A 14034-nucleotide genomic window follows, 5' to 3' on the forward strand; every position below is an offset into this window, starting at 1 on the left:
TCCCACTGACACCAATGATGGGGCACTATTCCTCCCACTGACACCAAGGATGGTGCACTATTCTTCCAACTAATACCAATGACTGGACACTATTCCTCCTTCCACTGACTACAGTAAACTGGCCCTTTATTTAGAAAGTTTGGAGACTCCTGTACTAGTGTATACAAAGGTTAACTTTTTTTTTTTTAATGTCGTTGTGGGTGTGGGTTGTTTTGTTCATATTTGGGGTTTTTTTTTCATTTAACCAGTGTATCAGCATTCTTGTTCAAAATGAAAGTAAAATTGCACTGCACTTCCTGGAACAGCTGTGCCCATGCTGCAGGAGCAGGGAGTCGAGCTGATCCATAGCCGCAGAGAATGGAGTGGGGACAGCTGTTCAGAAAAGTCATTGTTATTGGCTTCATGATGACAAGTTGCTGTCCTCACACGGGTCGTTCACAAGGTATGTCAACTTTTGTCTTCCTGATGATCAGAGCCAGGGGCGTACCTACGAATCATAGGGCCCCATAGCAAAATTTCAATGGGGCCTTCTCTGTAGCAGATGTCAACATCAACTGTGACAATACCTATCATTGATCTTAATACAGGGGATCGGTTACAGTAATCTCCTAGATTGTAAGCTCCAAGGATCAGGGCCCTCCTTTCCCTCTTGTATTGAACTGTATTGTTGCTGTATTGTCTCCCGTTATATTGTAAAGCGCTGAGCAAACTGTTGGCGCCATAAATCCTGTATAATAATAATATATAAATCCTGTATAATAATAATATAACGTATTCCTAAATTACGGACAGGCAGCAGGAGAACTGTCAGTATTAGGCTAGGTTCACACCTATGAACAGGGGCCTATTTACCACAAGGCAAACAAGGCATTTGCTTAGGGCAGCATTTTTCAGGGGGGCAGCACCTCCCCTCGGAAGAAGGGATGGAAGAAGGGACATGCATGCCATGGGAACCAGGTAGGATCCAAGAGAGGCTCCAGGCTGCTTGATGGTGTATGTAGAGCCTGACTTTCATTCCTGGGGATGTCTGGAGCTGTGAAGATGAGTGTCTTGGGGTTGTGGGGGGGTAGTGGAAGGCTCTCCCAGGAGGGGGCAAGGGTGTTGTTGGTCAATGTCAGGCTCTGTCCGAGGGAAAGGGAAGGGGGGGTATTGGCCCATGTCCGTGGGGGCAAACAATTTGCCTAGGGCAGCACAAAACCTAAATACGCCACTGCCTATGAAGGTTGCATTTGAGCCGTTTCTGCATTGCGTTCTGCGCTGTGTTTTTGATGATTTTTTTTTGTTTTCACTTTTTTTTCTTGATGCTAGGCAGATTTAAAACTCATCAAAAATGCTGCAAAAACGCATCAAAAATGCTGCAAAAACGCACTACATGTTTTTCTGCAGCGTTTCCATTGAAGTCTATAGAACCAAAAACGCAACTTTTTGCGTTCAAAAAAGTCCCTGAACCTTTCCAAAAGAGCACCGGGTGAAAACATACAGATGTGAATGTGTCCCATAGGACTGTACTGCCTTTCTGCAAAACGCTGCAGAAAACGCTTAGGTGTGAACCGAGGGTTAGTCAGTATACTACTAGGAACTCTGGTGATAGAACTTTCACGCATTGGGGGTTATTTACTAAAAATTGAGTGGAAAATCCGATGAATAGAAACCAATCAGCTTCCAGGTTTTATTGTCAAAGCTTAACTGAAGAAGCTGAAGCTAGGAGCTGATTGGCTGCCATGCACAGATGCACCAGATTCTGAGTGCTCCAATTTTATTAAAGTATTATTATTACTATACAGGATTTATATATAGTGCCAACAGTTTTCACAGCACTTTTCAAAATCAATGTGGACGTTACCCTGTGCCTGCATGGGTTTCCTCCGGGTACTCCGGTTTCCTCTCACACTCCAAAGACATGCTGGTAGGTTAATTGGCTCCTGTCTACATTGTCCCTAGTATGTGTATGTATGAATGTGAGTTAGGGACCTTAGATTGTACACCCCTTGAGGGTTAGGGACTGATGTGAATGTACAATATATATGTAAAGCGTGGAGTACATTGACGGCGCTATATAAGTACCTGAAATAAATTATAAACAATTACAGTTACAATACGATTTGGTACAAGAGGAAACAGAGGGCCCTGATCCTGAGAGCTTACAATCTAAGAAGGAGGGTTGAGTGATACAAAAGGTAACAGCTGTGGGGGATGGGCTGAGGGATGAAATGAAAGGCGGTTTACTAGTTATAAACAGAATAGGATTCTTAACCCCTCGTCCTCCACAAGATTCCCCCCCCCCTTCCTGACCAGGCCATTTTTTGCACTGCGTTATTTTAACTGACAATTGCGCGGTCATGCAAAGCTGCACCCAAATTAAATTGTTTTCCCATAAATAGAGCTATCTGGTATTTGGTCACCTGTGCATTTTTTATTTTTTTGTGCTATAAACAAAAAAACCTGATAGTTTTGAAAAAAAATCCAATATTTTTTACTTATTTTGCTATAAAACATATCCAGTAAAAAAATTAAAAAAAATCAGATTTCATCCTAAATTTAGTTCATGTATTCTGCTTGATGTCTTTGCTAAAAAAAATCCCAATATGTGTAAATTAATTGGTTTATGTGAAAGTTATAGCATCTCCAAATGGCGATATAAATACCGGGACCCAGTGATCGACATCTCTAGCCGCCAATAGTGGCGCGGGTGCGGCGCGCGCTCCCCCTACCCGGAAATGCAAAATCACGTATATATACACGATTTTTCGCAGCCCTGCTTGTGGCAGGCACAGCACTTGTAGTGCCTTGTGCGCTGTGGCATCAGAAAAATTATGCAATTGCTGTTTCTTTGTTTGATTAGACCGACTTTACTCTGTAATTCCTCCAATGCCGCTCTATGGATGCAGTAGGTTTAAAGAGCACACCGAATACTTTAGTTAACTTCTTTAATAACTTCAATCTTCTTCATATAACTGCTTACAATGGCTTATTTCTTTCATATTACAATGGTTTAATTCGTATTACATTGGGTTGATTCGATAGCTTATCTCGATAGGTTCAATAGATTTGATAAATTCGTTCTGTATATTTCGATAGATTGATAAATTCACTTGGGTTTATAAATTCGTTAGATTACTCTACAGTGACTTGATTCGTAAGTTCGGTGGAACTACAAGTAAACACATACAACAGTTTTTAGACACAGATCTACCTGCACTGTTAAACAACAGAGGAACACACAAGTGCATTAAATACCTATTTGGCCTTCTCTGCCTCCATGAAGCTTCTCTGACTGGAACTTTGTCTGTTTCCTCTTCTGTCTGCTGAGCATGTGTCTCTAAACCAGGGGTGGGCAAACTTTTTGACTTGAGGGCCGCAATGGGTTCATATATTGGACCCGGTGGCCGGACCAAGAGTAGATGAATGATGTGTATGTGTCATCTATAGTAAGTATAGTAATATTCCCCCATAGTAAGCATAGTAATTAATCCCTCATATAGTAATTCATCCCCCATAGTAATTCATCCCCCATATAGTAATTCATCCCCCATAGTAATTCATCCCCCCTATAGTAATTCATCCCCCCTATAGTAATTCATTCCCCATATTAATTCATCCCCCATATTAATTCATCCCCCATATAGTAATTCATCCCCCATAGTAATTCATCCCCCATATAGTAATTCATTCCCCATATTAATTCATCCCTCATATAGTATTTCATCCCCCATAGTACTATTCCCCCCCAAGTAGTAAGCCAAGTCCCCCCTGTGTCAATTTACTTACGTTTGCTCCGCGCGTTCCTCTCGCCGTGTTCCCGCACCGTTCCGGTCTTCAGGGCGGACTGTGAGAGGAGCCTAGCTCCCCTCACGTTCGTCACGCTGCCTCGCCTACACACATCCTGACAGCCAATGTATCACGCTCCGTGGGCCAGATTAAAAGGTCTGCCGGGCCGTAGTTTGCCCATTGCTGCTCTAAACTATTCTAGCAGGGAGTTTTACACAGGCATAAATGTGAAACTGGCTAGGATTGGTTAAGGCTCTGTACAGTGTGAGGCTGTCTGTGATTGGCTCACCTTATACTAACTCTTAAAGGCATATTTTCCTTTTCTGCTTCTACTAACACAATGAATATATAAATGTCATATAACAATCAAAGACATAAATTACAGCAATGATTCTGCTTTTGGCTTTAACATATGCACATATATACTGTACTGAGGTTATTGGCAGGTTTGGTATACACATATATGTGAACCATATTAGCAACCTAGGACTGGTCTTAGCTGGCCAGCTACACTCCCACCAAAATTACCTATAATTCTATGTTCTCAGTAATAGGATTTGAACATGAATTTGAGGAATTTTCCATCAGTTTCTCAACTCTCAAGTGTCTTTGCTACTCTCAAGCAGAACAACTAACTTTTGTATTGGATGTTCCAACTTGAGTGGAGTTGTGAGACGTTTTCCCTTTTTGTCCAGTTTTGAGTCTCCCATTTGTAACAAAACTCTTCTTACTAGTCCTTCTTCATCCTTTCGAGCTTCTAGGACTTTGGCCAATTTCCATTGACTTCTAGGTAAGTCGTCTTCCTTTACTAACACTATGTCATCAACTTGAACATTTCTTTTAGGCGTTTGCCATTTACTTCTTAGTATGAGATGAGCTAAGTACTCCTTGCTCCATCTATTCCAAAACTGCTCTGATAGATATTGAACTCTTCGCCATCTTTTCCTTGCGTATAAATCCTCTTTGGTGAAGTTGCCAGGTGGTGGCTGTATGTAATCAGACTTAAGGTGAAGTAGATGGTTGGGAGTTAGAGGTTCCAAACTTGTTGGGTCGTTGATGTTGTTGACTGTAAGTGGACGACTGTTAACAATAGACATTACTTCATAGAATAGTGTCCTAAGTGAAGCATCATCTAATCTTCCGGCGTTCTTTTTCAACACTGAACTTCTTTATCAATCTCTTTTAGAGCCTTGTTCAATTCGTTCTTTGCTCCAACAAAATTAGATCCTTGGTCAGATCTAAGTTCTCTGACAGTACCTCTAATGGCTATGAAACATCTTAAGGCGTTGATAAATGCGTCGGTTGACATATCTTCCAACATTTCCAGGTGAATTGCTCTGGAGCTTAGACACGTAAATATCAGTCCATATCTCTTGTACTCCTTGCGGTTTTGTTTGGTGATAAATGGGCCGAAGCAATCCATTCCGCTATAAAGAAATGGTGGTGATGGGTTTACACGATCAGCTGGTAGATCAGCCATTCTTTGTTCTTCTGTAGGTCTACGTGCCTTTCTACAGATTACACATTTACTTATGTACTTCGCTATAACTTTGCTTCCTTTCACTATCCAATAACCACCTTCTCTCAAACAGCTTTGAGTAAAGCTTCTTCCTTGATGCAAGGATTTGTTGTGGTAGTGATTGATAATCAATCTTGTGAAGGTAGAATTTTTGGGTAGAATTGCTGGATGCTTAACTCTGTTAGGTAGCGACGCATTTTCCAGCCTCCCTCCCACCTTCAGTATACCATCCTGCAGAATAAGATTAAGCTTGTACAATGGGTGGTTGTTTGGAAGTCTTTTAGGTTCTTGACTAAGTCTCTTCAATTCTTCACTGTAGAATCTTTGATGAATGAGTCTTATAACCGTTTCTTCAGCTTTCACTCTTTCCTCTACATTCAACAATTCTTTCTTTCTGATTCCTTTTGCTAAGCGTTGAATTCGAGCTACAATGTTTATGACTGTATTCCACTTTGAACATCTGGCTAGTCGTTCAAGTATGTCATCTTGACACTTGGCAGCAGTGCTCAATGTTTGAACTACCTTTACTTCTGGATCACCCATAGACAGTTCTGTATAACCTTCACTGGGTATGATTTCCCTTTCCCAAAGGAACTCTGGACCGGTGAACCAGTTTGAATTCTTCAATTCTGTTACATTTAGGCCTCTTGAAGCATGATCTGCCGGGTTTTGCTTTGTGTCAACATAGTGCCAATGTTCTGGATTCATTGCTTTTCAAATTTTTTGAACTCTGTTAGCGACAAAGGTGTGGAATCTTCGAGCTTCATTGTTTATGTAACCTAGGACAACTTGTGAGTCTGTCCAAAAATGCTCTTCGTCTATTTTCAATTCCAATTCTTCTCAGAAACTGACTTACTGATGCTGAAACGACGGCTGCCGTTAGTTCGAGTCTTGGTATTGTCTGAATATTGTTGGGTGCTACTCTGGCCTTTCCCATAACTAGGGCACAGTGTATCTTTTCTTCTCCTATTACTCTGATGTAGGAGCACTGACCATAACCATGACTACTGGCATCTGAAAAGTGATGAAGTTCTATTTTCTTGTACTTTCCGAAATCAGGAGGTACAAAACATCTGGGTATCCGAAATTCTTTCAAATTTTGCAGGTCTCTTATCCAACTCTCCCACCTTGGCCTCAAGCCTGCAGGTATGGGTTCGTCCCATCCCAGCTTCTGTCTGCATAATTCTTGCAGTATTTCTTTTGCTCTGAGGATTACTGGTGATAGGAATCCCAACGGATCATATATTGAGGCTACTGTGGAAAGAATGGTACGTCTAGTTGGAACTTTCTCTTCCATGGATATTTCAAAGAAAACATTGTCGTTTTCTACATTCCATCCCAATCCGAGTACATTCTGAACTGGAAGAGGATCATAGTTAAGATCCACACTCTTCATTGTTGATGCACTTTCGGAGTCACTGATGGATTCTAGTACCTCTCTGTCGTTTGAGATAAATTTGTGAAGACGCAGGTTTGCCTTTGCGCATAACTCTTGGCTCTCTCTCACCAACCGAATTGCCGATTCTGAGGATTCTAGGCTTATAAGACCATCATCTACATAAAAGTTTTTCTTCAAAAAATTTGCTGCTGATGGACAATCCTTTTCATTCTGATTGGCCAGATACTTCATACCATAATTAGCACAACCTGGGGATGATGCTGCTCCAAACAAGTGTACCTTCATCCTGTATTCCGCTGGCTCTGTATCTGTATCTCCGTCTTCCCACCATAGGAACCTCAGGAAGTCTCTATCTTCTTCCTTCACATGAAATTGGTGGAACATCTTTTCAGTGTCGCACATGACTGCTATGGGATACTTTGTGAATCTACAGAGTACTCCAGGTACAGTGTTTGTAAGATCTGGTCCCTTAAGTAGATGATCGTTCAATGCAACATCATTGTATCTTGCTGAGCAATCAAAAACTACTCTGATCTTATCCGGTTTCTTTGGGTGATAGACACCTTGATGTGGGATGTACCACACTTCTCCATTTTTAGGCTGACCATCAACTTTCTCTGCGTGCCCTTCTTTGAGGATTTCTTTCATGAATTTCAAATAATCGTCTTTCAGTTTGGGATCTCTTCCCATCCTTTTCTTTAAGCTTTTCAATCTTGCCAGGGCAAGATCTGTTATTTGGCAGATGAGGTCGTTCTCTAAAAGGTAGGGGCATTTCAAGATAACCTTGTTGATTTTGCTGAATATTATCTTCTAGAACTTGTACAAACTTTATGTCCTCTTGGGATACACTCTTTTCATTACAACTTACGTCTGCAAAGTCGGATTCTAGGATTTTGAGTACTTTCGCTGGACTTACAGTTGGTAACTCTTGGATAGATATTCTATGACACAATCCTGTCACCTGTCCTGAATCTGCAATCTGTCGTTTTCCTCCAACAACACCCCATCCTAGATCAGTTTGGACTGCGTAGGGTTCACCCTTTCCTCCTGTGATTATCTTTCGTGGCACCAACGCCTCGGGACAATCGTAGCCTATCAACAGTCCAACACCAAATTCCTTCAGCGGGGACATTTCATGAGATATGACAGATAGGTGTTCCCATTTGTTGGCTGTTTCACAGGTAGGTATGCGATCTCGATCCAGAGGTATGTCGTCTTTTGTATAAGCTGGAGGTAGATCTAATATGCAGTTTGAGTGGAGTCCTCTAACTCTCAGTCCTTTGACTCTTTGACTGTTCACCAATGTGTCTCTTCCTGTCATTGTGGTGAGTTTGAGTTTCACTGGTTCTGTGGCCACTTGTAATTTCTTGCAGATTTCTTGATCAATGAAGGTGACGTCACTCTGGGCATCCAGTAGCGCATAGGCGTATACCTTCTTGTTCTTCCTTTTAGGATTTGAAATACACACTGGTACAACCATTGACGTGCCATTGATTTCTCTTTCTCTCACTCTGCAAGAGAATACTGTTGCTTTATTTTCTTCCTCAGTGTCCTTGGGCATTAAGGGTTTCTCTTTCTTTGGACGTTCTTCATATAGTGGTGTAGGATGACGTCCTTTACAAACGCTGCAAGTGGCCTTTTTCTTGCATTCTTTAGTAATATGGCCTTTTCTTAAACATCCAAAACACAGCTGATTATCAAACACAAACTTCTTCTTTTCGTCTGGAGACCTTTCCTTCAATCGTTGGCACTTATGTATGGAGTGACTCTCTTCACAGAACATACACTTAAAGGTAGTCTGAAGACTTGTCGGTTCAAACTCTACTGATCCCAGTAGTGATGTTGAACTTGCTTTCCTGGGCATCTGGACCTTTAGTAGCTGTGTTGGTTGCAAAGCTAGTTGCTCTTGTGTGTCTTATCTCTCTTGCAGGCCTTTCTTCTAAGGGTTTTAAGACATAAGATGCTGTTACTGGATTACACGCTATCCGTGCTTCCTTATTGACAAATTCAGAGAACTCTTTGAAACTTGGGAAGTTTTTGCCGTTATCTAACTGTTCAGTCACATAGCGATTCCATCCAGAAGCCACTTGTTCTGGTAGCTTGGCTAGCATCCTGTGGTTTTCTAGATAGTCGTTCAATACTTCTAGTCCTTGAACATGTGGGATAGCATTGCTGCATGCTTGCAGGAAGTCGCCATACTCTTGGAGCTTGAAGTGTTCTTTAGGACCTGTTTTGGGCCAGTTTATCAACTTCTCTCTGAAAGCTCTTTGCACTAAGAAAGGATGACCATATCTTGCATTTAATTTTTCCCAAGCTTGCTTGTAGGCTTCTTCATCTTTCCTATAGAAGTTACCTTCAAGAACCTTTTTTGCTTCTCCGCCAGTATACCGCTGGAGGTAAAATAACTTGTCCACTGGACGGGAGCAATTATGTTCAATGATCATTTCAAAACTTGCCTTCCATTCTATAAACTTCAATACGTCTCCGGAGAATATAGTAGGTTCCGGAACAGGAAGTCTAGTGAGAAAGCTTCTCTCAGGTTTCGCCGGGTCAGCAGTTGCAACATTCTCGTGACCACTGCCATAACATATGGGAGTTGAATTATTTGTTTTTCTTTTTTCTCTTGGTTCTGAATCAGGCGAGTCTCTCTTCTTTTCTGAGCAGGGATGGAAGGACTGTGACTTATTTCTTCACTACATGCTGGAGATTTCCTTCCATTTTCCTGGGCGTAAGGAAGATCGTAGCAGTCAGCTTCTCCACTTAGTACTGATTTGGATCTATGACTACCCTGATTCGTATCCTCTTTGTGCACTCTGAGTCTGGCTTCTATAATCTTAACTTCCTTCTGCCTTTCCAGACTTTTCATTTCAGCTTCCATTTTATGGCGCTGAGCCTCCATTTTATGGTGCTGAGCTTCCATTTCCTGGCGCTGAGCCTCAATGGCAGATTCCATCTCTACTTCTGCTCGTTTGGCAGCGAGTTGTTCAGCTAATTCCTTTCTTTTGGCTGACGTACTTGAGAACTCTGTTATGTGGCTGGCGCTTCTGCTAGTGATGGAAGTCACACTTGAGATTGTGGTTCCTCCTATGGACCTAGCATAGTCTTTCATGAAGAGCTCATTCATTCCCTTTCGGGCCTTGACTTCATCATAATTTGCTGCAGATGATAGTTCTCTCATAATAAGCTTCACTAAATCCCTAGTGACTGCGGTACATGTATCCATGTTCCTTACAATATCCTGGGAGGGTGTCAAGGACGACCGCAAGTTGACATATGCTGTCATAAGCTCAGACTCAGAATCTTCTACTGTCTCTATTATTTCACTCAAATTCTCCTTTATGCTTTCTTGTTTTAGCTTTCTGCGAATGTCTTTGATGTATGCTTTCCACCTCTCATACATTCAGGCGAACTTTTTTCCTTTTAGTGCTGCCTCTTGCTCCAAATTTTCTAGCACCTTTTGGGTCGGTTTTCTGTCCCGTGATGAACGTCTTAGTTCACCTGTTTCAGCTATATTTGTTTGGGGCGAGACTACCGTTACATTGCACCTTTCAGATTCAGACAGGTTCTCTTGCTCTTCACCTTCTACCATATCTATCATTGCATCTGCTAACAGTGGGGTGGCAATGCTAGGCTCAGCCATTTCTGAATGCTATAACAATTAATATGAATAATAAGGACCTGTCACTTTAAATGCAATACTAACAAATGCAAGAATAAATGACTTTCACTTTACATGTAATAGCACCAAAACACAGGCAATAAATTACTTTCACTTTAAATACTTCAGAGTCATATACTATAACTGTCTCTCTTTTATTAAAAGTCTGTATTCTCTTGAGCACAAAAATGTCTCTTGCAGAATCCTATGTGCATAAGTGAGTAATAAAGGAAAGCTCTGACCTTAATTGGAAAGCAGGATACCGTGATCTGAAGGTTGCAGAAACAAATGTCAGTCTTAAAGGAGACTTTTCTTGTTGCGGTGACTTGCGATGCTCTGCGGTGACTTTACGATGCTCTGCGGTGACTTTGCGATGCTCTGCGGTGACTGCGATGCTCTGCGGTGACTATACGATGCTCTACGGTGACTTTGCAACTAGTATCGTGAACTCTCTAGATGCAACACGTGGTCTCTTGATGGATAGCGGTGCGGGCACTCTAGCTCTGGACTCTGGCCCTCCCCCCATGCATCTCTTTCTCTCTCTAGGGGTGCAGGAGGTTTGGCGCTCTTTCTCTGACTGTCTTGCCTTTGCCATTATGCCACTTTAAGAGTCGGCTGCAGTCTGACTAATGAGCACGTACTATGGCCTGTACTATTGTTCCGCTGAGGTGTCTCCGCGTGGCGGTATATGCTGGCGCTCTGTTTCTCTAGTGTACTCTTTACTGTGCAAGTTGAGGAGCGCTGTTGCTTGACCTCTGAGGGTAATAGTTCCACTGTGGCAGGCGCAGCACTTGTAGTGCCTTGTGCGCTGTGGCATCAGAAAAATTATGCAATTGCTGTTTCTTTGTTTGATTAGACTGACTTTACTCTGTAATTCCTCCAATGCTGCTCTATGGATGCAGTAGGTTTAAAGAGCACACCGATTACTTTAGTTAGCTTCTTTAATAACTTCAATCTTCTTCATATAACTGCTTACAATGGCTTATTTCTTTCATATTACAATGGTTTAATTCGTATTACATTGGGTTGATTCGATAGCTTATCTCGATAGGTTCAATAGATTTGATAAATTCGTTCTGTATATTTCGATAGATTGATAAATTCACTTGGATTTATAAATTCGTTAGATTACTCTACAGTGACTTGATTCGTAAGTTCGTAAGTTTGGTGGAACTACAAGTAAACACATACAACAGTTTTTAGACACAGATCTACCTGCACTGTTAAACAACAGAGGAACACACAAGTGCATTAAATACCTATTTGGCCTTCTCTGCCTCCATGAAGCTTCTCTGACTGGAACTTTGTCTGTTTCCTCTTCTGTCTGGTGAGCATGTGTCTCTAAACTATTCTAGCAGGGAGTTTTACACAGGCATAAATGTGAAACTGGCTAGGATTGGTTAAGGCTCTGTACAGTGTGAGGCTGTCTGTGATTGGCTCACCTTATACTAACTCTTAAAGGCATATTTTCCTTTTCTGCTTCTACTAACACAATGAATATATAAATGTCATATAACAATCAAAGACATAAATTACAGCAATGATTCTGCTTTTGGCTTTAACATGTGCACATATACACTGTACTGAGGTTATTGGCAGGTTTGGTATACACATATATGTGAACCATATTAGCAACCTAGGACTGGTCTTAGCTGGCCAGCTACACTGCTGCTCTGTATCAAGTTGTTCTGCTATAGGGCAGTCGGGAAGCTGTTAAAGAGAAAGGTTTTCAGGGGTCAGTGGAGGGATTGGCAAAGAGGGGTGGAGGACACTGAATGGAAGTCAGTGGAGGAATTGGCAGAGAGGGATGGAGGACATTGAATGGAGGCCAGTGGAGGGATTGGCAGAGAGGGGAGGAGGACACTGAATGGAGGCCAGTGGAGGGATGGGCAGAGAGGGGTTGCAGACACTGAATGGAAGCCAGTGGAGGGATTGGCAGAGAGGGGTAGCAGAGGCTGAATGGAAGCCAGTGGAGGGATTGGCAAAGAGGGATAGAGGACACTGAGTGGAAGCAAGTGGAGGGATTGGCAGAGAGGGGTGGAGGACACTGAATGGAAGCCAGTGGAGGGACTGGCAGAGAGGGGTGGAGGACACTGAATGGAAGCCAGTGGAAGGATTGGCAGAGAGGGATGGAGGACACTGAGTGGAGGGATTGGCAGAGAGGGATGGAGGACACTGAGTGGAAGCCAGTGGAGGGATTGGCAGAGAGGGGTGGAAGACACTGAATGGAAGCCAGTGGATGGATTAGTAGAGAGGGGTGGAAGACACTGATTGGAAGCCAGTGGAGCGATTGGCAGAGAGGGATGGAGGACACTGAATGGAAGCCAGTGGAGGGATTGGCAGAGAGGGATGGAGGACACTGATTGGAAACCAATGGAGGGATTGGCAGAGAGGGGTGGAGGACACTGATTGGAAACCAGAGGAGGGATTGGCAGAGAGGGATGGAGGACACTGAATGGAGGCCAGTGGAGGGATTGGCAGAGAGGGATGGAGGACACTGAGTGGAGGCCAGTGGAGGGATTGGCAGAGAGGGATGGAGGGCACTGAGTGGAGGCCAGTGGAGGGATTGGCAGAGAGGGATGGAGGACACTGAATGGATGTCAGTGGAGGGATTGGCAGAGAGGGGTGGAGGATACTGAATGGAAGCCAGTGGAGGGATTGGCAGAGAGGGATGGAGGACACTGAGTGGAGGTTAGTGGATGGATTGGCAGAGAGGGGTGGAAGAGACTGAATGGAAGCCAGTGGAGGGATTGGCAGAGAGGGATGGAGGACACTGAGTGGAGGCCAGTGGAGGGATTGGCAGAGAGGGGTGGAAGACACTGAATGGAAGCCATTGGAGGGATTGGCAGAGAGGGATGGAGGACACTGAATGGAAGCCATTGGAGGGATTTGCAGAGAGGGGTGGAGGACACTGAATGGAGGTCAGTGGAGGGATTGGCAGAGAGGGGTGGAGGACACTGAATGGAGGTCAGTGGAGGGATTGGTAGAGAGGGGTGGCAGACACTGAACGGTTGGTAAGTTGGATGAACCCGACAGCAGTATTCATGATGGACTGGAGGGGGGATAGCCTATGTAAGGGTAAGCCAATGAGGAGGGAGTACCGGTAGTAAATCAACTCCTTAGCCTTTCGTGAACATGTGCAAAGTCGCACAATTGTGCACACAATGTGCGGAAAAGAATCACGCATCACTCTTGAGTTGAGTTGAGAACCTCTGTGACCCTGCTCAGGGCTGTAAACATGCCGCAGCTGCTATGCTGTGCTTCATAACTATGGCAAAAACTACAGAACATTACTGCCACTGAACATGACCAATGTCTATGGGGCCACACTGCAACCGCCATGCAACTGCAAGCCAACATCCGTGATTGTAGTATGTAGTGCAGCATTTACAGTGTTAAATCTGACAGCGAGGGGGAGCGACAAAATGCCTTCTCACCACCTAGCCGCACGTATAAACAAAGCCTGATATAAACTTTGTTCACGACCAGGCCATTTTTTGCTATGCGGCACTGCGCTACTTTAACTGGTAATTGTGCAGTCCTTTAAATTTAGATAATTTTTTCACACAAGTAGAGCTTTCTTTTGGTAATATTTGGTCTCCATTGTTTTTTTTATCACATAAACAAAAAAAAAGACCCACAATTTTGAAAAAAAAAAACTTTTTTAGTTTTTGCTATAAAACATATCCA

The 14034-nt window shown here is 43.0% G+C and overlaps 1 protein-coding gene across 1 annotated transcript in view; it reads left to right on the top strand.

The window, feature by feature from the left end:
* The first annotated feature begins 304 nt into the window (after positions 1-304).
* LOC149440763 (uncharacterized) overlaps positions 305-14034 on the top strand; it is a 55421-nt gene continuing 41691 nt past the window's right edge. The window contains exon 1 of the mRNA XM_089658174.1: positions 305-442. Coding sequence (XP_089514300.1) covers positions 358-442 — 85 coding nt within the window. The 5' untranslated portion in view covers positions 305-357. The remainder of the gene's footprint in view (positions 443-14034) is intronic.

This window comes from Staurois parvus, unplaced genomic scaffold (genome assembly GCF_062004578.1).
Source record: "Staurois parvus isolate SC_StPar_1 unplaced genomic scaffold, SC_StPar_1.0 ptg001054l, whole genome shotgun sequence".
Classification (NCBI taxonomy): domain Eukaryota; kingdom Metazoa; phylum Chordata; class Amphibia; order Anura; family Ranidae; genus Staurois; species Staurois parvus.